The sequence below is a fragment of the Peromyscus maniculatus genome, chromosome 1 (genome assembly GCF_049852395.1).
Source record: "Peromyscus maniculatus bairdii isolate BWxNUB_F1_BW_parent chromosome 1, HU_Pman_BW_mat_3.1, whole genome shotgun sequence".
Taxonomy (NCBI): Eukaryota; Metazoa; Chordata; class Mammalia; order Rodentia; family Cricetidae; genus Peromyscus; species Peromyscus maniculatus.
Window position 1 is genome coordinate 159,870,107 of NC_134852.1, and position 23,352 is coordinate 159,893,458.

A 23,352-nucleotide genomic window follows, 5' to 3' on the forward strand; every position below is an offset into this window, starting at 1 on the left:
AGGCACCGTGGTTGTGTACATAATGAAGCCCTAATGTTTTCAAATCCTCGTTTAAGGAGCTGATCTCACCCCGTAATGAATTTCAGATCACATCGCAGTGATGTCGTCCATCCGTCTTCTCCCTGGGGCGCCCACCCGCCTGGGCACCTCCAGGATGCGATCTCTGGAGGTTGGGCTCTATGTCCTTCCCTAGGCCCAGCACAAGCCTCTTCTGGAGCAGAGATTGGCATGGGGCTGTCCGCCGAATGAAGGACCAGAGAGGACAGGCAGAGGCACTAGGGGTTCTGACTGGGCAGCATCAGGGTCCCCAAGATCTATCTGGAAGGAAGGAGAAAGTGTGGGGCAAGCCAGGAGAGAAGGGCCCGAGGCCCCAGTGGGTCTTCAGAGCCCTCTTCGTGGGTAGGAGCCCAAAGGTAGCAGCTCGGGAAGCTGCCTTAGGTAGGACTCCCTGTGGACTCAACTCTCCATCTGCTCAGCCAGGCTTTCCTTCTGGGAGGGAAGTGGGAAAGGATCATCAGTACACAGGGTCTGACTGGCAGCTGTATGCTGCACCAAGGTGTGGTGGTTGTGAGCTGTCCCCAGGCCAGAGCCCAAGCAGGACTAGATGTCCAGATGGGGAGAGGTCCCCTGTGCCTTCTAAGACAGAGGGCCCCACACCTCCATAGCCCCTGTCTAGCCTAGAAGGTACTGTCTTGGGAAGGAGGCCTCTGTCCTTGAGGTCTACAGCTGAACCTGGGCCACCTACCTGTGATGCTGACGCTGTGATAAACAAAGGTGTAGCCTCGTCCCACACCAGCGAGGAGGGCTAAGCTGACAGCCAAGAAAACTCAGGCACAGAGAGGAGACTATACCCTGGAAAGAGTGGGAAAGCCGGGCGAGAGGGACTTGGCTTTGGAAAGCTCCTGGCTTGTGTCTCCCAGGCTGAGTTGGCTGTCACTACGAACTCGGCCCCCATTCCATGCTCTCCCTTGCTCTCCTTCTGATGGGGAGTCCACAGGAGCCCAGGATGGGCAGGGCAGGGGTGAGAGCTACCCAGAATCTTCTTTTGCTCTGTGACTCTGAGAAAGTGGCCAAGTCTTTCTGAACCTTTACCTCCACTTCTTATAAGACAGGGTGTAGCATTAGGGATCTCGGTTTCGGCTCCACTTCCAGCCATGACACCTTGGAAAGTTGACTTCTCTGGCTTTTGGTTGCCCACCTGTTGGCTCCCTTCCAGCCTAAGTCAACGTTCCTACAAATCTTTGGACACCTAGGCTCTGAGATTCAGAGAGGTTGAATAACTAGCCCAAAGCTATCAGCAATCTTTGATGTGAATTTCTGGAAAGAGAAATCCCAGAAGAGAATGTAAAAGGGCCAGCTCCACAGAGTGGCAGAGGGAATGGGGGTATCTGACCCTTTGGCAGGGGCACAGCTGCCCTCTGTGTCCCCTAGGCCACTGGCTCCTCTTGTTCCTGTAAATAATTAATTAGCCCCTGCTCGCTTGTTTGTTTAGCATGAGGAATGCTCCCCCACTGAGACACATTTATTGCTGAATAAATTTAAATATCTAATCTTCCCTTCATGAATATTACAGCACCCTAAATAGCAGCCAATAGTCCTCAGTGCCTTACCGGAGTGGCCCCACTGGAGCCTGCCTTGGCTGGTCTGGAGGGGTCAGGCTCTAGTCCCTGACCTGCCCTTCCTTGCCCAGCCCCTGCCCCTGGCATGGGATTGCTCCTACCAGCCCCGCTCTGCTCCCCCTCCTTGCTGGAGAGAATGGTACTGGGCTAAGGAGGAAGGTGTCTTCTGAAGGTCCCAAGCTGAATGTTAGGGTGAGGGGTCTGTCCACGCTGTTACCCGGAAGATGTCCCTCAGCATCTCCCGGGCCCTGGGGGACTGACTAGACAGGAGGGCAGGGGCTGGGGTTCAGGGAGATGTAGGAGGGATTAGGGAGTCAGCAGCAGAGGAGAGGCTTGGAACAGGAGAGCTCAGTGGACAGGAGGAAACAGCTAGTGTCTCTGAGAAAGCCTTGGTGGGTGCCAGGAGCAGACAGCCCTCTGGGTGAGCTGAACAGTCCAGAGAGATGAGGGTCCCCATGGCAGACACTCTGCTGGGGGATGTGCTGATTCGGGGAGAGGATAGGTACCAGACTGCAGGGGTGAAGAGGGGCAGAGGCAGGGATATAAAAGATGGTAGAACGGGTTTGGAAGAAGAGGACAAACACTGGCCCCCTGAGGGGAGGGAGGTGGGGGTGGCAAAGGCAGCCACATCGTGGTCCAGTAGCGGCCCCGAACCTTCCGTGCCCAGTGTGTGACCTGAGCCAGGTTTTGCTATCTGTGCCTCAGTTTCTTCTGTAAAGGGGTTAGTAGCACCTCCTGGGTTGGGGTGTGAGGCTCCCACAAGACAATCAATGGGCCTGGCTCAGCTCCCCAAGGTGCTTACTGAAGGGAGGTCCGTTGGGGAGGAAGGGGGGCAGACTGGCCCCACCACGATGGAGGAATGTTCATCCCGGACCTAGTAGACAGGAAGTGGACACAGGAGGATGACCAGGGAAGACCCAGGCTGTCTACCGACCTGGGGACAGGCCTAGGTGTGTGTTGTTGTTACTATCGTTTGTCTGCTGAGACAGGATGTTGTCATTTAGTCTCACTGGCCTCTGCCTCCCAAGTGTTGGGATTAAAGGCACGAGGCACCACACTCTGCCCAGTGGAAAAATCTGCTGCAGGACATAGGGAAGGCTGATGTGGGGGTGGGAGGACCAGGTGGGCGGTAGGGACTGGGCAGCTGAGACTCAGCACCCAGGACAAGTCTGTGTGGGGGGAGGTAACACAGATGTGGTGGCCAGGGCCTGTCCCTCATCTTTGCTTTGGGGGAACACTCACAGGGTGTCACAGCCATGTGGTCCAAGCCCTACTCTAAAAGCTGGTAGGTGGCAGCTCCTGGGCCGGTCCTCTGTGTCCTCACACTCCCAAATCAGCCCCCAAGGCCAGACTACAGGCCTGTCCACTTCTGCAGGAACTGTGGCATCTCTGAAACACAGATCCTCCGAGCCGCACTTCCACACGACTGGCAGCCAGCCAAGGTCACCTGCAGGGTGCTTCACACTGCAATAGCAGATAGCGGAGTGCCAGGAGAGTGAGACTGCCGGGCAGGGCCCATGGGCTCCAAGAATGCGATCTGTATAAATTCCCACGCTCACCTCAGACTCCATGGACTCACTGTGCACACTGTGAGCCTGACACGGTCATGTTAGAATAAGGGCTAAATCACTTGGTATCTGATCAAGCCCGACACAGCTTAACTAAGTAACAAGAATTATTGACTTGATGGCGCACACCTTTAATCCCGGCACTCGGGAGGCAGGTGGATCTCTGTGAGTTCGAGGCCAGCCTGGTCAACAGAGTGAGTTCCAGGACAGTCAAGGCTGTTACACAGAGAAACTCTGTCTCGGGGCAGGGGTGGGGAGGAGGAAAAAGAAAAGGTCAACTTACTTAGTGCTGAGGTATATAGCTCAGCAGTGGACTGTGTGCTGTGTGCCCTGGGTTCCATTTCCAGCACGACCCCACCCCCCAAAACTCATTTTTCAACATCCTACGAGGTGGGCACTGCTATCAGACCCAGAGAAGTAGAGTGAAGTGGTCAGGAGGACCCAGGCCGCCTGCTTCCCTGTTTCTACTGTTCTGTATGGTGCCGGGTCCTCTGCGGCATCACCCCCAGAACAGCTACACTGTGATGCTGGTGAACTCCAGGCTGCACACGGGTTCACTGGGGCATGGACTCTCAGCTCAGGCTCTGCTGCCCCCTGAAGAGGGGCCAGGGGACCGAAAGACCCTGCCTGGCCCCTCCCAGAGTCCCCCAACGCTGGGAAAACCATCCAGTGCCAGCTCTGAGCAAAGCAGAAAATTAGGTTTAATTGGGCCCTTAGGGCCCGAGAGAAAAACAGCAGGGAGAAGAGGGTGGCGTTCACTTGGTGTGCCAGGACCTGTGCCCAGAAGTTGGAGGGATGCAGGAAGGAGAAAGGGTCTCACGTTAGGAACTGTTGAAAATGGAGCCAGAGTCAGGCGGTGGTGGCGCACGCCTGTAGTCCCAGCACTCGGGAGGCAGAGGCGGGCGGATCTCTGTGAGTTCGAGGCCAGCCTGGTCTACAGAGAGAGCTCCAGGACAGGCACCAAAAACTACACAGAGGAAACCCTGTCTGGAAAAACAAAAACAAACAAACAAACAAACAAAAAGGAGCCGATGGTCTTTGCCTGACGCCAAGCCCTGGAGCTTCTGGAGGGCAGGCCTGCGTTTCACCAGCCCTGCGCTCTCAGGGGCCACTGTCCCCATTTCGCAGTCGCGATGGTGGCAAAGCAAGAGAAAACCTATAGCAGGCAGGCCAAACCAGTGCCTGCCCCAGCCGCCTTGGGCAACGCTCTATGGTGCCTGGGTGAGTCAGCAGCAGAGTTGGTCGGGGCCTCTGCTGACTGGGATATTGAAGCATTAAGCGTTGTTTATCTGGGCCCGGGTCCCCAGGGTTACAGAGGGCCCCAAGAGCTTCCCTTGGATAAACAAGCCCAAGCCTGGCCTCCTCAGCAGGATGCTCGTTGCCTCACCAGGCTTTGAGAGTCTAGAGACACCTGCGAGGCCTGGTCCAATGGGAAGGAGCTGGAAAAGCCAGGCTTAGGCCCCGGATTGGATCCGCCATCTGGAACGAGGTGGCCTCGGTTCCTCAGATGGGATTACATGAAGTCTAGAGTTTGGCATGGCCTTGTCAAAAGGTGGGATTTAGGATCCCACTCGATTCTTAGATCTGAGTAGAGATGACAGGTGACCTCGGGAGGGCGCGTCCTGGACAGAGAACCAAGAGGGTGGGCCAGGCGCGCCCCCTGCTGGTCGCCCCGTGCCTCTTCGCTCTAGGGCCAGTTGCTGCTCCTTAGAGCCTTAGTTTCCCTAGATGTGAAACAAGGGGTGACAAGAGCAGCCAGAGGCCCTGGAGAACATTGTGATGCCGGGTGGGCCAAGGCACAGATAGCCTTGGAGTTTCTCCAGATTGGGGTGTCATGCCTGATCCTTCAGGCATGAGAGGAACCCAACTCCTTTCTCCCGTCCCGGCTCCCTCTCCCCCGCCCCTCAGTGGACGGCTGCATCCACCGGGCCGCGGGCCCCCTGCTCACGGACGAGTGCCGCACCCTGCAGAACTGCGAGACCGGCAAAGCCAAGATCACCTGCGGCTATCGGCTGCCGGCCAAGCGTGAGTGCACGAGAGGAGCTGCCCACAACCGCAGGGGGGCGTCTTTAAGTGTAAGGGCCTGGCCCCTCTGATACCCCAGACCGCAGATGGAAAGGGGCTGGCGCTGCAGCGGGCAGGACAGCAGGAGAGCGAAGGGACCGCTTTACTGTGCTGCACCACTCAGCGGTGGCATGCGAGGGGGCGGGCACACGTGTGTACCGCAAGTGTACAAGATGGCAGGGGAAACCTAGGTCTGACTGAAGCTCCCTCTGCCCTAGACGTCATCCACACAGTGGGGCCCATCGCTGTGGGCCAGCCCAGCGCCAGCCAGGCAGCCGAGCTCCGCAGCTGCTACTTGAGCAGCCTGGACCTGCTACTGGAGCACCGGTTGCGTTCGGTGGTAAGAGTCGCCAGGCGGCGGGGGGCAGGGGTGGCCCGGGAGGCATCTAGTGACCCCGTCTCCATGTCGTCTCACTGTCCCTTCCCCAGGCTTTCCCGTGCATCTCCACAGGCGTGTTTGGTGAGTCTGGAGAAGCCAGGCCTGGCGTGGGCAGTGAGGGCCCCACTGACCGAGGTGGGCGGGGCGGGCCCAGATCTGCACTCACCAGACCCTGCCCTCAGGATACCCCAACGAGGAGGCAGCCGAAGTTGTGCTGGCTGCGCTGCGGGAGTGGCTGGAGCAGCACAGAGACAAGGTGAGGCCGAGCGGGGCACCTAGTTCTGGGCGGCTGTGGCCAGTGGGTACCTGCCCTGCCCAGGCCCACTCCCTCCGTGGGACTTATTTGTTGTGGGACGGCGATGGGAAGGGGCGAGCGTGCAGCCTGAACCTTCTATGACGGGTACTGTTAATTCTCAAGTCCCGCGGACATGCCCCCTAGCAGGCGGTTGAGACCCTGCCAGGGTGGGTGTTTGGGAACACAGTCCCCGGGCTGAGGGCCAGCCGAGCCCCGCCCGCCCGCCCGCCCGCCCAGGCTGAGCAATCCCTGTACAGGTGGACCGGCTTATCATCTGTGTGTTCCTGGAGAAGGACGAGGGCATTTACCGGGAGCGCCTGCCCCACTACTTCCCAGTAGGTATGTGCCCTAGTTTCCCTCCGGCCGCCGCCCCCAGGCCAGCCTCCCCCTCCCCCATGGCCCTGGGGCGGCTCTCACTGTCCTCTGCCTTCCAGCCTGAGGCTCCCGAAGCCCACCCTGAATGGGACTGGTAAGCAGGGCCTGGCCCGGTGTGGTGTGGCCGCCCTCCACTAACCTGGCCCTCTAACACCCACCCGCTCAACCTGCCGTTGCCCATCTCCGTGCAGAGGGGTGGTGAAGCTAGGGAGGGCCCAGGGGCTTTCACAGGTCCTGAACCCCCTTTGCCCTATCTGCTTTGCCCTCAGACCCACCTGGGCCTGTGGGACTTCGCTCCTCACTCTGAGAGGTCTTGGAAGCCGACAGCTTGCTCCTCTACGTGACCTGCCCTGCCTTTCAGAAGCCTCTTAATAAAGCTGTCTGATTCAGCCTCTCTTGTCTGAGTGCCGGGGTCGGGGTCTGGCTGGGGCCCGGTGGGGGGTGGGTAGCCCTTGGTGGGAATGGTGTCTTGGGCACTGTCTTTGCTTCAAGAGGCTACAGGAGCCCTGGGTGAGCCAGGCGGGTGAGTGAGGCATTGGCTAGACAGCAGAGGCGGCGGCAGCAGCATTTCACATTTATTGAGGGCCTGCCCCCAAGGAGCTCACAGCCTGGGCTGAGACCCCACATGTGCTGGGGGTGGGGAGGAGAAGGCAAAGAGGCAGGTAATGCAGATACGTAATGCAGCTACGGAGGCAGGTAATGCAGCTATGGCCCAAGCAAAGGGGTGAAAAGCAAGCAGAGGCAGGGCTCTGGGGACAGGAACAGGCAAGCTCTGCCTGGACACAAGCATTATGTTCCTCCCATACCAGCTCAGCTCCTCCTGGGGCCCACTGAGGATGCACAGCACCTCCACCTACCTGGGCCAGCCTCCTCCCATAAACCTCTCATCTCAGGACTCCTCAATCATGCAGACCCCTGGAGGTGGGCAGAAAGCTGTGATCTGGGGGCCCTGGCCAGAACAGCCATTCTATAACTCTAAGCGGCAGCTTTGACTATGGGTGACCTGAGACCTCCAGCCAAGTTCCCAAGGAATTTCAAAAGTTCCCATGGAAACCCTGGAAAGTCAAGGAGGAAAGGGGGGGGGCAGGCCTTGTGGATGGGTAGAAAGCAGAAATCCAAGGAACCTGGAGACCCAGCCCTCTCAAACTTCTCTTGGCAGAAATGCTTGGGGGTAGATAGGGAGAAAGCTGGGGACCCCCCTGGGGGAAGGGACAGCCAGACACACAGCAGCCAGCGGGCAGGTAGGGAACAGCAGTGGAGCAGGGAGACGCACACTCGGCTCACCACCAGCATCCCCTTTAATAAAACATGGAAGGTTGTGTGACAGGAAAAGGGAGGAGTGAAATATGACCATTTACAACCACAAAACAAAACAAACACCAAAAACCAAAACCAAAAACCTCTGTACATGTCTAACGCCTGGCAGGGGGAGGCAGGCAGGGCGCAGCAGGCCGGCCAGCCCTATTTGTAGAGGATATCGTAGTGTCCAGGCCGGTAGAGCAGGTAGACCTTGGGCTCGGAGCCCTCGGGGAAGACGTGTGGGTTGGTGGTGCCGCCCTCACCACGGTCCATGTACTCTACTTGGATGGACACACTGAGGGCCTGGGCCAGGGCGATGATGTGGATGTGGTCGCTCTCCTTGCACATGGGCTCCACCTCCTGCGGCACAGGGGCGGGTCAGGCCTGTCCCAAACCCCTCCCCAGGCCCCCCACTTTCCCCTGGCATGCCCCACCCTCAAACGAAAGAGAAAAGGAGGGTCCCAGGACAGAGCGAAGAGGAGATGGCACCTGCTGGCAGAACTCCTTAACAGTCCGGCCGCCCTCTATGAAGTGCTCGAAGAACTTGCTCTCCCGCTGCAGGTAGCCTGAGGTGAGCAGCCGCAGGTAGACCACAAGGTAGTCCGAGGTGCTCTGGTCATTGAAGGAGGCCAGCAGGTCAGCTACTGAGGTCTGCTTCTCCACCTGCTCAATAAGGTCCATGAACTGCCCCACCCAGGGACAAAAGGTACAGTGAGGAAAATGAGTGAGGAGAAGCCACCCTTCCACAGCCTATAGGCACCCTCCTCCCTGCGGGCCCAGCCTGAGACAGCAGGGCTCACCGTGTTATGGAAGTCCTCGATTGTGAATTCAGTGAAGCCCTGGGACACCAGGTCCTCTTTACTCTTGGCAGACACAGCCTTGAACCTGTGGTGGAGAGGGATGGGAGGCCAGCATGGGCTTCTCAGCCAGCAAAACAAGGGTCTGGGCCGCACAGCCCTGCCCAGACAAGACCACCCACCAAGTTCAAAGGGAAGCCTCCACCGCCCGCCCGCCCGCCCGCCCGCGTACCGCTGCAGCTCCTTGCTGTCGTCCAGCAGTGCCTCCAAGTGGGAGAAGCCGAACGCTCGGTAGAAGCAGTTGCCGTCGGGCCTGGTCTTCCGGATGTAGGAGTACTTTTTGTGGAGGTCCTGCAGAGGAGCAGCCCAGGTTAACACCCAGCCAAGCCAGGGCAGTCCAAGAAATGGCCAGAGCAGCGGGTGGCAACTGAGCCCCAAGTTCCCACCTCCAGACTGCTGAAGAGGACACCAAGTCACAGACCGGACAGAGCCCTCCCCTGGAGGCTCCTGGAGACCGTGCACTAATGTGTCACCAGCTGCTTGCCTTGTGGGTGTACTGGCTACAGAGCCATTTGCTTATAAAAGCAGATGACCCATCATCTTTGACTAAGGCGGCTTTTCAGGTCTTTCAATCCAAGCAAGGCAAAGCAGGGAGACAGGACAGACCATGCTCCCAGCTGCCTGGAGGCCTGAGGTGCCTTTGCTCAGCAGGGCTCCGGCCACACAAAGCAGCTCTCCCTACAGTCCGAGGGTAAACCAATTTCCTCATCCACTTTCACTTCCCACCACGCTGCCCCAGCAGGGACCATCTCCTTCCTTCAGCCTTTTCCCTTTCTCCAAATGAAGCACATCCCCATGGCAGTGACGGAAGCAGGCCTCATCACCCGCATGGACCCCCCTACTCCTGCTCTCTTCAGCCGGCTCCCTCCTTGACCTGCTCCTTCCCAGGCTACCCCTCATCTTTCTCCAATCTAAAGGGCAGGGCTCCCAACAAACCACTCAGTATCCTTCCTCAAGACACCTGCCAGATGACAACCCTCAGGCAATGCTCAGTAATGAGTCCCTTCACACTGAGAACGCGGCCCTGACATCTGCCACTTAGCTACCCCAATACTCACCACCAGCTCACCTCCTCCTTCAGATTCAAGGACATGAATCTAGTTTATATAGTTTACAGACCCCACAGGCACATAAGATCCAGGTAGGTCTCCCAATAAAAACAGAAACTCCTATGGGAGGCTTTTGTCTGACCAAGGTCAACAACAACCTGGAGCTACTACAGCAGGGTCAAGGCAGCCCCCCCAGCCCAGCCTCTGGAGGGTGGCAACCCTACACCCCATCTTTTCCTTTCCCTGCTCTCTCCCAGGATACTCCTCCTCTTTCTCCATTCTAAAGGACAGGGCTCCCACCAAACCACACAGTATCCTTCCTCAAGACACCTGCCAGTTGCAACACCCCCAAACACAGAGCTTCCTGCCTGAGGCCTGACGGAACTCCACCTCTTGGTCCGCAGATAGAGTTCTTTCCTTTCATTTTGGTTTTGAGACGGGTCTCACTTTGCAGCCCAGGCTGGCCCTGAACTTGCAGCAATCTTCTGGCCTCAAGCTTCCGAGTGCCGAAATTCTAGGCCGCCAAACCTAGACAAAGTTCTACCTTTGAAGCTGGGCAGTGGTGGCCTTTAATATCAGTGCTTTGGAGGTAGAGGCAGGCAGATCTCTTGAGTTCCTGAGTTCGAGGCCAGCCTGGTCTACAGAGCAAGTTCCAAGGGCAGCCAGAGCTACACAGAGAAACCCTGCCTCAAAAAACAAAAACAGCCGGGCGGTGGTGGCACGCTCCTGCAGCCACAGCACTCGGGAGGCAGAGCCAGGTGGATCTCTGTGAGTTCAGGGCCAGCCTGGTCTACAGAGCGAGATCCAGGACAGGTACCAAAACTACACAGAGAAACTCTGTTCTTGAAAACCAAAAACAAACCAAGTTCCATGTTTGATGCTCTGCCTCCTCTCTACCTTACTGTCCCAGACAGCTCCACTGCACAGCTGGGTTGCACCAACCTGCTCTACACCAGGCTTTGAACCACAGTCTCACAGACGACTCATTTCTCCCCAACACATCCCCCCAACAGTATATCCCTTAGGCTCTTCCTTCAACACAGCCCACTACTGGTCCGTCACACCTGCTTCCTGTTCTACTGCGAAATGCCTCACGACTCCCTCTGCCTCCACCTTATCCCTGCAGCCTATCCTTACCCCGAAACAACAGTTCCCTTACAGACAAGCCCTTTTCCTCCCTGCATCCTTGCAAGCACTCACGCACTCCCAGGCAAACTGGCTTTCATGATGGCCTCCACTTGCCCAGATGTCCCCTTCTTGACCCACCTCAGCCCCCATGACTCCTGGATGCCTTGTCATTTGTAATCTTGCTTCTGTCTGTTCATCAAATACACCTTTTCAGGAAGGTTCTTAACTATTACCCTACTTAAAATACCAACTCTCCCATTCCTTCACTTCTCTCCACAGTACTAACCAACTCCAACAACCAAACTGTGCGTGTGGTGTGGGGGTGTGGGGGTGGTACAGCGTTGAGACAGCGTTTTTGCCATATGTAGCCCAGGCTGGCCCTGATCCTCCTGCCTCATTCTCTCCCTACCACACATACCTTTAGGTTTGGATCTGTCTTGTACTGTCCCCTGTAAGCATCACAGAAGCAGGACTGTGTTTCAGTCCCCAGTACCTGCAAGTGCCTCCAGCACCTGGGGCAGGGCGCCTGCCTGGTAACTGTAACATGACCACTGCAGAGACTGCCCAGAGTCCAGTCACTCTGCTCTCTAAGCTCCCTGGGCACATACGCTCAGGTACCCTGTGGAATGCTCATGTCCACTTCCTCACATCCTCAGAGTCCATTCCACAGGAGCCAAGTACACACGCCAGCCTGGCTCTACCGTTACGGCCCAGGAAGAACAGGAGGACCTGGGCACAGCACACAGAATGGAAGTTTAGGGGTGCTGAGGTACATTGCTGCTAACAGCTCTCTCAAACATTTAAACACTTGGCTGAATGACTCAATGACAGGAAGAACCTGAGGATCATCCTGTTGGGTTCACAAGGGCAGCCTAGTAGGACAATTGGCCCTGGATGGGGCACCATTCTACTAACTGGCCACAAGGGAGAGGAAAAGCCTAAGCTTTCTAAGCCTTGCTGAGCAGCATCAGCAGTGAGTCCAACATCTTCCCTGGACTTGCCCCACAGGCAGAAAAGAACTCTAGCTTGAGGTCACACAACTGGAAAGCAGAGACCTAAAAAAAGTCAGGGCTTTATTGTCCTCACATGTATTTTGGAGAAATCCCAAACCCCTCAGCAGTGGGGGGATGATCAGGTCACAAACTAGGTACAGCTGACCTAGGCTGAAGAGGGGTTATTTAGCACATACATTTCCCCCAGGTGCTAAGGACAGACCAAAGGCCTTGCAAACACTAGGATCACGCTACTACTGAGATAGCTGTGCCCCAGGCCTACACAATGTTTTAAGTTCTCATTAGCTACCAAATATTCAGTCAGGAAAGCTCATGCACTCTGGCTTCTCTGACAACAGAGGAGTAACGGCAGATACTGGCTGCCATGCCCGTTTTTGTGAGACGGTGCCCTCCCAGTTAACTTCTTGGCAGCTTCACTCACTGGGTTACCCGCTTGCCACCTGAAGGCCCCAGCTCCAAGTATAGAGGTATATATATATACATACTCCTACGATCTTTAGAGGAAGACTGAGTATACCATTTCCTAACACCTCAGGCTGTCTACTAAATACTGTTTTCATACCAGGGTCACAATTCAACCTCCACTGCTCCCAGCCTTTGGGGTGGCTGGTAAAGAAACCTGCCTCAGTTTGAGTGATCCAACAGGGACACACACAGGGGGCCTGTCCTCCACAAACATCCAACCAACAGACTGTAGGACAGGTCTCTGTGTAACCCATCTACCCATCCCAACACCAGCAGGTTTGGCCCATGGCTGGGTACTGAGTTGTCAGTGCCCACCCAGTCGGCACCTGGTCCCACCTGGGCATCACCTACCTCAACCTTACAGCCACCCTACAGGCAGATGCTTTCACTGTCCCTATTTTACAGATGAGGACACCCAGGGCTCAGAGACACTGAAGGACCTGTCAAGAAGACAGCTGCTGAGTGGCAATCTGATGTGAATGGAGGTCTCAGTCCAGAGGCTGCACACTTCAAGAACTAGCAATGAGAGGTGTGTCCCGTCCCTCCCAACACCCTACCCTCTCAAAGATTAGGCCTGGCAAAAAGCAGGGCTGAAACAGGCTTCCTTCTCCCCTCTGGCCAGGATCCCACCTTGATCTTCTGTTGATAGATGTTGTCATCCTCAGCATACTCCTTGTACAGGACTGAGAGTTCCAGCCGCTCTGACACCAGAGGATTCTGCACAGCAATCTGCAGGAGGCAGGGATCCATCATGCTCTGCCAAGGAGGTTGAGTAACCCATGCCTAACACCTACGAAAGGGGTTCTGGGCTGGTCATTCAGTGGTACAGCAACCCCCATAAAAGCATGGAGTGCCTAGCATAGACTGGAGGGGGAGGCTTCAAAACAGGCACTAGGCCTCAGGCCCTGACTATACATCCCCACCATGAAGTCCTCAGCTACTGCTTCCCCAACTTCTCCAGCCCCTCACCTCTTGCTGAATTCGGTCTTGCTGAGCCATAATGGCTTCATCATAGGCCAGACAGTTAACACCTAGAAAAAGAAGAAGAAAAAAGAAGTGCCGAGCAAGGGTAACTGTGGGGCCTGGCTATCTCTATGGCAGGCAGTTTCGGCAGAACAGGTTTGGAATCTGGAGCCCCATGTCTTACACTCCATTGTGTAATCTTGGCAAAATCCTTCCTCTTAGGTTTTCACTTTCTCATCTTTTGGAGAAGGTAGTTGGGTATGGTGTTATTCGGAAGGCTAAGGCAGGAAGACCACAAGTTCAAGGCTGCTGGAGCTACATATAGCTATTCTCCATAAAATAAAAAAGAGGGCAGTTGAGCATCACAGTGCACGGCTCTAAGTCCTAGTACTTACAGACCAGACCAGAAGGATCAAGAAGCCTAGGAGTTAGAGATCAGCCCTGGAAATACCGCAAGGCCTTATCTTGGAAGAAAAGAAAACAGGGCTGGGGGTGAGGCTGAGTGGTAGAAGATACATTTGTCCTGCAGGTGTGAGGCTGTGGCTTCTATTTCTAGCAACTCAAAAAAAAGTAAATGAAAAATCAAGTGACAGAATAAGGATCCCCGTCAAGGCGCCCACCAGCTCTGATATTCCTCCCTCCCTGCTTCCTAACAGTACTGTGTAGCATCCTGGGAATGTTCTGGGGAAGAGTCTCTCGGGGAAAGCAAGATCAGGGGGGTGGAGCCCTACGTGAATGAGAGCATCTTGTGAGCGTGCACTTTACTGGGACACACCCTTTATCCTTCTGCGGTCCTGTGCATTGTTAATGGTGTTTAGTTTCCAAACAACAAATGCAAAGAGGTGACTCCATCTTGCCCAAGGTCAAAAAACCAATGAAGAGCTGTGGGCAAGCCCACAATTCCTGTCTGGACTCCTGGCAAGGTCACTTGCCAGTGCACTGCAAAGCCCTCTCCCCTCACCTGTAGAATGGATTAATGCCAACACCTTGCTCCCATCATCAAAATATGCTGGGATTCTGTCAGCAGCAAGTAATACCTAAGCACTCCGTAGAGTCATCCCTGGATCTGGGGAGTTCTTCCTATGGACCCCGCTCTAAGCAATCACTGGATAGGGGTCAGGAGATACCAATTCTAGTCCCCGACTCTTCTTAAGATGTGTGATCGAGAACTATTTCTTTCTGCATACCTGGGTTTCCTAGTCCTCGGCCTCTAGACTAGAGTGTGGAGTTACGAGTAGGGTGTGCGTGTGACGGATGACTTTTTAAAGTCAATCCTTTGGGACATGGTTATCCCAGGTTCTCAGCTGAGCCTGTGTCCTACTTCAGGGCTGTCCCTCCCACTCGAGAGACTTTACTCGATCCCCAGAGCCCAAGTTCATGGTAGACATGGAGAGGGCGTGACCGGCTTTTTTTTTTTGTTTTTTGTTTTTTGTTTTTTTAAGAACCAGAGAACTAGAAAAACAATGCCTGGATCTGCTCAAGGGGGCTTGGAAGACCAGCACGAGCTCTACAGAAGAGGGCTGCCGGCGGGGACTTGGTGCTTGGCAGCCCGGCGTCACTCCACGCCTCTCGGCGGCTCGGGGAAGGGCAGGCGGGCGACTCGGCCCGGGCCTAGGCCTCGGCTTCCCTGCGAGAACTCGGGCCGGCTGACTTCGGGAGCCCGCCGAGGCCGCGGGCCGGGGAGAGGCGGGGCGGCCCAGGCCCCGCCCCAGGCGTGCCCGAGAGGCCGAGCGGCGGCCCTCGCCGCCCCGCCCGGCCGGGGGTCGCCGCGGCCCTGCTTCCATTGTGAGGGGGAGGGGAGGCGAGGCGGCTGGCAGCTCCGCGGCACGCCGCGCCCGGTCCCCGGCGGGCCTGCCTCCCGGAGCTCCTCGGGAACAGCCGGCCGGGCCTCGCCCCCGCCAGCCCGGGCAGGACATCCTCCCCTCGGTCCGTACCTTCGGAGTCGCTGCCCAGCGGCTCCTGCTTCTGCTGCTGAGGCTCCTCCGCCGCCATCTTTAAACAGCGCCGCACTGCCGACCGCTTCCGGGTTATCAATCGCCCTCCTCCCGGAAGGGGGCCCCTCCTCGCGGCCCCTCCTTCGCAACGCCCCTAGCAACAGGCTCCTCGGGCGGTCGTCAGGGGCCGGGCTGCTCCTGCCGCCCCGGTAAGCGTCGGGCCCGAGGCCTCGGGAGAAGCGAGTGACCCCGGCGCGCGCCTCCACGTCCCCCACTGTCCTTGAAGGTCATGAGGTGCTGAGGGCCTCCCCGAGTCACTTCTGTTTGCGGTGCACTGGAGTTGGAAACGCAGGTTGTGTAACTGCGGTAAGGAGCGAGATGGAATAAAAGTCACTGACGGCAGCATCCCTGCTGCTCGTGCACTCACGGAACGCGGCGACCGGCGCTGCAGTGCGGCGCGGAGCCACCGCGAGACGGGAAGTGGTGCCGACATCCCGATGCCCTTCAGAGCCCCTGAATCAGAGCCCCTGAATCGCGGCCTCTCGCCCCTCACCACTGAGCTATTCTCTGCAGGTTTTGGAGACGTGTTTCCAGCAAGAGAGTATCTTCCCTTGATGTCGAACCAAAAGCTCCGACCTAACTTTGGGCTCAATGTCTTTCTGGTTGAAAAAGCAGGGCCATTGAAAGCATGGACTTAAATCCATAATCTGAGCACATGGAAGGTGGAGACAAGGAGGACCAGAGAGTTCAAGGTAATCCTCGAATTTCAGGCTAGGTTTGGCTTCATGACACCCTGTCTCAAAACACGTAAAACTGGGCCAAAAAGGGACCGTCCTTGCTAAGTTTTGCCAAAGCTTCCCTTTTTCTTTGGGTTTTGTCTATTCTGCCTGACAAATGGGGGCTGACCGGTAGGAAAAGGAACACTCCCATTTGCAGGCCCTGTGTACCCTGAAATGCAAGCACCAAACTGAATTTGCAGGAGAAAGACATTCATTTACTTGGTTGGTAGCCTGGCTCTAGCCAGCACTGAGCCATAAAGGGACTCATTTTTGCCCTCCAGAGTAGCAGTTCTCTGTCCTGAGCAGTCCCAACCCCAGCTCCTGTTTGGACTCCCTAGCCCAGGTAACAGAGGCCAGGGGGGAGTTGTTTTGTAGCTCTCTTCAAGAATAAGGAAAACCAAGTACAAGCCGGGCATGGTGCACACCATTAATTCCAGCACCCAGGAGGCAGAAGCAGGTGGATATCTATCTTTACAAGACAGAAGCCAGCCTGGCCTACATAAGTTCTAGGCTACTAAGAGCTATACAATGAGACTCACAAAGCAAACATAAAAAGCAAAGCCTAGGGCTGGAGAGATGGCTCAGAGGTTAAGGCTGCTCTTCCAGAGGTCCTGAGTTCAATTCCCAGCAACCATATGGTGGCTCACAACCATCTGTAATGAGATCTGGCGCCCTCTCTGACTACAGGCAGAACACTGTATACATAATAAATAAATAAATATTTTTTTTTTTTTAAAAAAAGCAAAGTCAAATAGAAATCATGTGTCTTGTTATTTGCTATTTTTCTTTTGTGAAAAAATTTATTGTGTCTGTGATGTGTGGGAGGCTATATGTACCATGGTGCCTGTGTGAAAGTCAGAGTACAACATTATGAAATCCATTCTCTCTTTCCACCTTTCTATGAGTTCTGGAAATAGAACTTAGGTTGTCAGGTTTGTGTAGCAAACACTTTACCCACTGAGCCACCTGGCCAGCCCAGCTTTTATTTATATGTTTTTTGAAGATCTATTCCTGTGTATGTATTACACCACATGCATGCCTGGTGTCCGGGAGCCCAGAAGAGGGCGTCCAGGTGTGGAGCTGAGTGCAGCAGCTGTGCTCTGTCCAACCCAGCAGTTTCTGTGGAGTCCCAGGAAGGACCTTCTATAATGGAAGGTGGGAACCAAAGCCTCAGATTATAACCTTTAAAAAAATATATTCTTTTTTTTTTAAGATTTATTTATTTATTATGTATACAGTATTCTGCTTGCACATATGACTATAGACCAGAAGAGGGCACCAGATCTCGTTACAGATGGCTGTGAGCCACCATGTGGTTGCTGGGAATTGAACTCAGCACCTCTGGAAGAACAAGCAGTGCTCTTAACCTCTGAGCCATCTCTCCAGCCCTTTTTTTTTTTTTTTTTTTTTTTTAAAGACAGGGTTTCTCGGGGCTGGAGAGATGGCTCAGAGGTTAAGAACACTGGTTGTTCTTTCAGAGGTCCTGAGTTCAATTCCCAGCACCCAAATGGTGGCTCACAACCATCTGTAATGAGATCTGGTGCCCTCTTCTGGCCTGCAGGGATACATGCAGACAGAACACTGTATACATAATAAATAAATAAATCTTAAAAAAAAAAAAAAAAAGACAGGGTTTCTCTGTGTAGCCTTGGCTGTCCTGAAACTTGCTCTGTTGACCAGGCTAGCCTCAAACTCATAGAGATTCACCTGCCTCTGCCTCCCACATACTGGGATTAAAGGTGAGCACCACCACCACTCGGCTAAAACAATATATTCTTATTACACATGTTGTTGTTAGTTTTGGGCTCTTGGGGCACCCACTACCCAGCTCCCAAATAAATCATACATGGAGGCTTATTATTAATTATAAATGCCTGGCCTTAGCTTGGCTTATTTTTTGCCAGCTTTCCTTAACTAAATTATCCCATTTATCTTTTGCCTCTGTTTTTTTTTTTTTCCTCTTCTGTAAATCTTATTCTTTTTCTGTGGCTTACTGTGTAGCTGGGTGGCTAGCCCCTGGAGTCCTCCTCCGTCTCTGGCTCCTTTTTCCTCTCCCTCATTCCTTGATCTTCATTTCTCTTCTTCCTCGTGTTCCCAGATTTTTCCTTCCATATATACTCTCTGCCTGCCAGTCCCGCCCATCTCTCTCTCCTGCCTTACTATTGGCCGTTCAGTTCTCCACTTGACCAGTCATGTGTTTTAGACAGGCAAAATAACACAGATTCACAGAGTTAAACAAATGCAACACAAACAAAAGTAACACACTTAAATAACATTCTACTACACACATGTGTGTGTGGGAAACTGTGCTGTGGCACGTGTGTAGAGGTCAGAGGAAAATTTGTAGGAATTGATTCTCTCATTCCATCATGTGTATCCAACTTAGGTCATCAGGCCTGGCAGCAAGCACCCTTACCCTCTGAGTCATCCATCTCCCCTTCCCCCAGTCTGTAACTTTTCTTCTCTCTCTCTCTCTCCTTTTTTTTTTTTTTTTTTTTTTTTTGAGACAGGTTTCTCTGCATAAGTCTATAACTTTTCTTAACAGCATCTTTGGTATCTGTACTTTTTGTTTTTCGAGACAGTTTCTCTGTGTAGCCCTGGCTGTCCTGAAACTCGGAGCTCTGACTGCCTGCCGAGAGCTGGGATGGAAGGTGTGCCACCACTGCCCTGTTGGGATCTGTACTTTCCTATTGTTTCGTATTAAACTTTTTAGAGGATTCACAGGTAACTTTTTAAAATATTTTTAATGTGTCTGTGGGTGAAGGGGTATGTGCACTTAAGTGCAGAAACCTATGGAGGCTGAGGCATCTGATCCGCTGGAGTTAGAGGTGGTTGTGAACCATGTGATGTGGGTGCCGAAAATCAAAACTTCAAGAGCAGTACATGCTTTCAAACACTAAACCATCTCTCCAGCCTTTTATTTTATTTATTTATTTATTTATTTATTTATTTTTTGAGACAGGGTTTCTCTGTGTAGTTTTGGTGCCTGTCCTGGATCTGGCTCTGTAGACCAGGCTGGCCTTGAACTCTCAGAGATCCACCTGGCTCTGCCTCCCAAGTGCTGGGATTAAAGGCATGTACCACCGCTGCCCAGCCTTCTCCAGCCTTTTATTATTTGAAACAATAAAGATCTTATATGGTATTCACTCAGTTTTCCTACGGTGGTAAGCATACAGCAGAACATTAATCTTGGCACAGTAAAGACAAAGTGCATCTGATTCTCCACAGGGCCCTTCCTTTTCTGTTTTACAGTCATACTCATTCTTTCCAGCCCTTCCTGATCCCATCCAGCCTTTCATGTTTTCTATTAAACCCTTGTTAGCTTGCTTTACTTCAGAGCTGAGGACTGAACTCAGGGCTTCTCACATACTAAGCTCATATTCTGCTGAGTGACATTGTCAATCAAGTCCTTGCTTTAATTTTATATTTTATGTATATTCGAGACAAGGTCTCATGTAGTCCAGGTTGGTTTCCAACCCACTTGCCTCCAACTCCTGAGTGCTGATCTTACAGCAGTGGACAATCGTCCTGGGCTTGCTCAGCCTTTTCTAATGCCCATTTACCTGGTGGTGTACAGCTGTTCTCTTACTCACATCCATCTGTCCTGCACCTTTCGCCACTTTCTAACTTCTGATTACCCCGAAGCATCTAAACCCCACTTGCAGATCTGCCAGCAATCCCTGGTACAGCCCTATACCCTGTCCCTGCCTCCTGACTCACCATTCCACAAATGGCCAAGGCCAGTGACAAAAACAGGCAATACAAGTTGGGCTGGTGGCTGAGATCTGTAGTCCCAACATGCAGGAGGCTGAGGCAGGAGCATTACTGAGTTCTAGGCCAGTCTGGGCTACAGAGCAAGTTCCACACCAGTCAGGACATCGATGTGAAGTCCTGTATCAAGAAGATTGGTGTAGGGGCTGGGGAGATGGCCCAGTGGGAAAAGTGTTTGCCGCCGAGTTTAGATGCCCAGCAGCCACACAAGAGCGGGGTGTGCCGGCGGGCACCTGCCACTCCAGCACTGGAGGAGTGAGTGCTGGTGGAGCCACACGTCCTGCCAGTCCAGCCAGAACAGCAAGCTTCAGGGTCAAAGAGAAACCGTACCCCCAAAATAAAGTGAGGAGTGACTAAGGAGAATGTCTGGAGTCACCCCGCCATACACAAGCAAGTGTGCATGTACACACACACACACACCATGGCTAGGGACTTAGCCCAGTGGGTAGAGTGCTTGCCTGGCACGTACGAAGCCCTGTTTGACTCCCATCACCACATAAGAACTGGGCATGGCATTGTTGAATGCCTGTAACTCCAGCACTCTGGATGTAGAGAACCAGAAATAGATTGACATCTTCAGCTACATAGGCAGTTTGAAACCAGTCTGAGGTGTATGACACCATGTCTCAAAATAGCTAACACATGTGGGTGAGCGAGTCGAGTGCATTCAGGCTGCATGTTGGAAAGTCGCAAATGTGACAGCAGGCAAAGGATCAAGTCTGCTCCCATGCAGTCTTCCATCTGGGGACATCTGAGCCCATCTGTGTCCGGGGGATATATGTCCAGGTGGGAAATGACTCCCCATAGGAGTCAAGGAACTATGAAACCTCAGCCACAGAGAAGCAGCCCCTGGGTGACGCCAAGGTGAGTGACCAGGACAAAAGGGACATGGTTTAGCACAGCCATCGTCTTTACAGGAAGCCGAGGCCTCGGGAGGGCAGGCCCTCCTTCCTGGCAGTTTTTGCAGAGCAAGAACAGGGGCATGTGGGCCCCCAGATGAACCTCTGTGTTGTGGAATATTTGTTTAACTCTGCAAAGATGTGTTGCATTTGTAAATTATGTAAAGATGTGTTGCTGTTTTACCTTGCCTCCCTAAGGCACCTGATTGGTCCAATAAAAAGCTGAACAGCCAATAGCGAGGGAGGAGGTATAGGTGAAACTTTGGGCAGGGAGAGTGAGTAGGAGGAGGAATTGAGGCTCAGAGGAGAAAGGAAGAAAGAAAAAGAGATGCCAGGGGCCAGACAGACAGACACAGAGGAAGCAGGAAAGTAGGACATAGAAAGTGAAAGGTAAAAAGCCCCGAGGCAAAATGTAGATGAATAGAAACAGGTTAAATTAAGTTAAAAGAGCTAGTGGGACCAGCCTAAGCTGAGGCCGAGCTGTCTTTATTTGGGAGCTGCTAAGTGGACCAAAGAAAAGGCTAACTACACCCCTGGAGTTGTGCTGCTGTGCCCACCAGGGTCTGGGGATGCAATGAGTCCAGCAAAGGCCCGGCCTGCAGGGCTCACAGGCGGTTAGCCGAGGTGATAGTCACCTGTTGGACCTGCCACTGAAGCACAGAGCAGTGGGAGCCGAGCAACGGGGCCCAGGGAGAACTCTGCCTACACTCTTGGCTGGGGACTCATTTGGAAGTGACACCCGTGTCACCCAGAGGTCTAATCAGCTGGCACAGCAGTCCTGATGGCCCATGCCCCACGAACTCAGCTCTGGAGATCAGAACTAAAGTCAAGGTGGATGCCCTTAGGCTGTGTTCCTCTCCAGAGGCTGAGAGAGAACCCATCTCTTCCCTTCCACGCTGGCTGGCAAGTCCAGATCCTCGTATGTGCAGGAAGTCTCCCGATCCTTCTGGCAGTAAACTGAGGGCTATTTGCAACTTCTGGCTCCAGCACTCCTCAGCTCTAGCCCACTTCCTGCAGTGACAGCAGCAAGGATGGGCTCGTTTGCAGGGCACGTCGGGTTGGGTGATCTCACCAGGCCACCCGGATAATCCAGGATGATCTCCCAGCTCAAGACCCACAACCTTAATCACACCTGCAAAATCGCCTTGGGCCATTTAAAATAACTTCATGGGTTCCTGGGATCAGAGAAGTGACATTATCCTGCCTATCACATCATCTTGATTTTGTAGTCCCCAAAACTGAAACTAGACTGGATGACTGGCTAAGGTCCCCCGGCAGTCTCCAGACTCAGCCCACCCCATCACACACCAGACAGGACACAAGATATGGCTCCGAGCACAAAGCCTTACTTTGTGGGACATCATTTAAGGACCCCTGACTTGGGGAAAGAAAGCCAGTGAAAGGTGAGAGGTTCCAGGCCTGTGAGGATGACTCCACCCGTGACAAGTCAGTGGGAATCTTAAGCCCTCTTTCAGGCCCCCAAGCCAACTGCCCAGCCCACCACCCCCACTTCCTCTGAGACGTTAAGCCTCCTTAAGGGCTCAGACCAGGGTCTGGGAATTTATAGCCAAATGGCTTCCCTCCAGCCTGAACAAACTCAAGACAGAACTATGGTTTCGAGCAGTTCTTCTGTGACAGTGTGTCTGTCATCTATTTCTTGAGTTCCAGGGGCACAGAAATAGGAGAGAACTAATCCTTGGCAGAGCAGTGATGTTACCATAGAAACTGGAACAAAACTCTTCTGGTACTGCATGGCTCTGAGATCAAGGTATAATCTGTGCCCATGGACAGAACAGGTCTGTGCAGCCGAACCTCTTCTGGAGGCAGAGGCTTGGCAAGGAGGGCCCCTGCCCCCCTACCCACCTCCATCACTTCTACGGTGAGGAAGCTGACTGACAGCCAGCTTTCACCTTCACCCCCCCCCCCCTGAACTGCTGTGAACAGGAAGGGCTGTCAATGTGATTGACAGTGTGAAGGCAGGCACAGCTATGGGACCACTTGGCCAAGACTTTTGAGGTCATCCCTTCATTTTTATCCATTTATTTAGTGGGCTTTTGTTGTTGTTGTTGTCGTTTTAAGAGATAGTGTCCTTGCTGGGCAGGTGTCAGTGTATGCCTTTAATCCAAGCACTTGGATGGCAGAGGCAGGAGATCTCTCTGAGTTCACAGCCAGCCTCATCTACAAAATGAGTTCCAGGACACAGGAAAACCCCATCTCAAAAAAAAAAAAAAAAAAAAGAGAGAGAGAGAGAGAGAGAGAAAGAGATAGATAGTATTCTAGTATTCTTACTATGTAGCTTAGGTTGGCCTGGAAATCAGGATTCTCCAGCCTCAGCCTCCAAGTGCTAGGACTACAGGTATGGGCCACCACACTGGGCCCTTGAGATCCAGCAGTAGCATGCCCCTCCTGACCAATGCCCCAAGCTGTGCCCACCTTGTAGCACTCTCTGCCTACTTTGGCAACAGGTTCAGGCAGCTGGTCCATAATCCCTTCAACCTGAAGACACCAAAGTTGGTTTGTGTTGAGAGCAATAGCCCCTCAGGAGGCAGGGCATCCTTTCCTACCCTTAGGGAAGCATCCTTGACCTTGGGTATATAGGCATCACCAAACACCATGCTGAAAAGCCAGGAGTAAAGGGGATGGAGGGGAGCCAGCTCCACCTGAAGCTTTCAGAAAACAAGCCTTCAGAAGGGCACCAGAAAGGTATGTTCCAACATCTAGGGTCTAGAACTACAGCCCTCAGCTCTCACCTGCCATTTCTGTCCACTGTTCCAGCCCCAGGTCCACAGGGAATACTGTCCCTGTGTCTATCTGGAAGTCAACCAAGTCATTGAGCAAAGCATGAAAAGTGAGGTAAAGTCATTTCACCCTCTGGGGGGTTGAGGGGGCCACAGT

General features: G+C 53.7%; 2 protein-coding genes across 3 annotated transcripts in view; one reads left to right on the plus strand and one right to left on the minus strand.

The window, feature by feature from the left end:
- The window catches only part of Macrod1 (mono-ADP ribosylhydrolase 1), a 145,211-nt gene extending 138,522 nt beyond the window's left edge, over positions 1-6,689 (plus strand). The window contains exons 5-11 of one of the 2 annotated variants that reach the window (XM_006980740.4): positions 5,096-5,212; positions 5,470-5,591; positions 5,681-5,711; positions 5,813-5,886; positions 6,183-6,264; positions 6,360-6,394; positions 6,570-6,689. In XM_006980740.4, the coding sequence (XP_006980802.2) occupies positions 5,096-5,212; positions 5,470-5,591; positions 5,681-5,711; positions 5,813-5,886; positions 6,183-6,264; positions 6,360-6,364 (431 nt within the window). In that variant the 3' untranslated portion in view covers positions 6,365-6,394; positions 6,570-6,689. The remainder of the gene's footprint in view (positions 1-5,095; positions 5,213-5,469; positions 5,592-5,680; positions 5,712-5,812; positions 5,887-6,182; positions 6,265-6,359; positions 6,395-6,569) is intronic. The other variant, XM_015999175.3, reaches the window with a different exon arrangement.
- An 891-nt stretch (positions 6,690-7,580) lies between these two features.
- Otub1 (OTU deubiquitinase, ubiquitin aldehyde binding 1) lies at positions 7,581-15,428 on the minus strand. Its single transcript, XM_006980741.4, has 7 exons — positions 15,009-15,428; positions 13,081-13,142; positions 12,742-12,840; positions 8,629-8,747; positions 8,400-8,484; positions 8,089-8,283; positions 7,581-7,959 (listed from the first exon to the last, which is right to left on the minus strand). The coding sequence occupies exons 1-7, from the start codon at positions 15,064-15,066 to the stop codon at positions 7,762-7,764; spliced, it is 816 nt and encodes a 271-aa protein (XP_006980803.1). The 5' UTR covers positions 15,067-15,428; the 3' UTR covers positions 7,581-7,761.
- Between the last annotated feature and the right edge of the window lie 7,924 nt (positions 15,429-23,352).

Excerpts from the sequence above, each read along its gene's own strand:
- Otub1 (XM_006980741.4), bottom strand. The coding sequence starts at position 15,066 with ATGGCGGCGGAGGAGCCTCAGCAGCAGAAGCAGGAGCCGCTGGGCAGC. Across the intron at positions 8,485-8,628 it reads GACAGCAAGGAGCTGCAGCG|GTTCAAGGCTGTGTCTGCCA; the intron begins GTACGCGGGCGG and ends TCTCCACCACAG. Across the intron at positions 8,284-8,399 it reads TCGAGGACTTCCATAACACG|TTCATGGACCTTATTGAGCA; the intron begins GTGAGCCCTGCT and ends TGGGTGGGGCAG.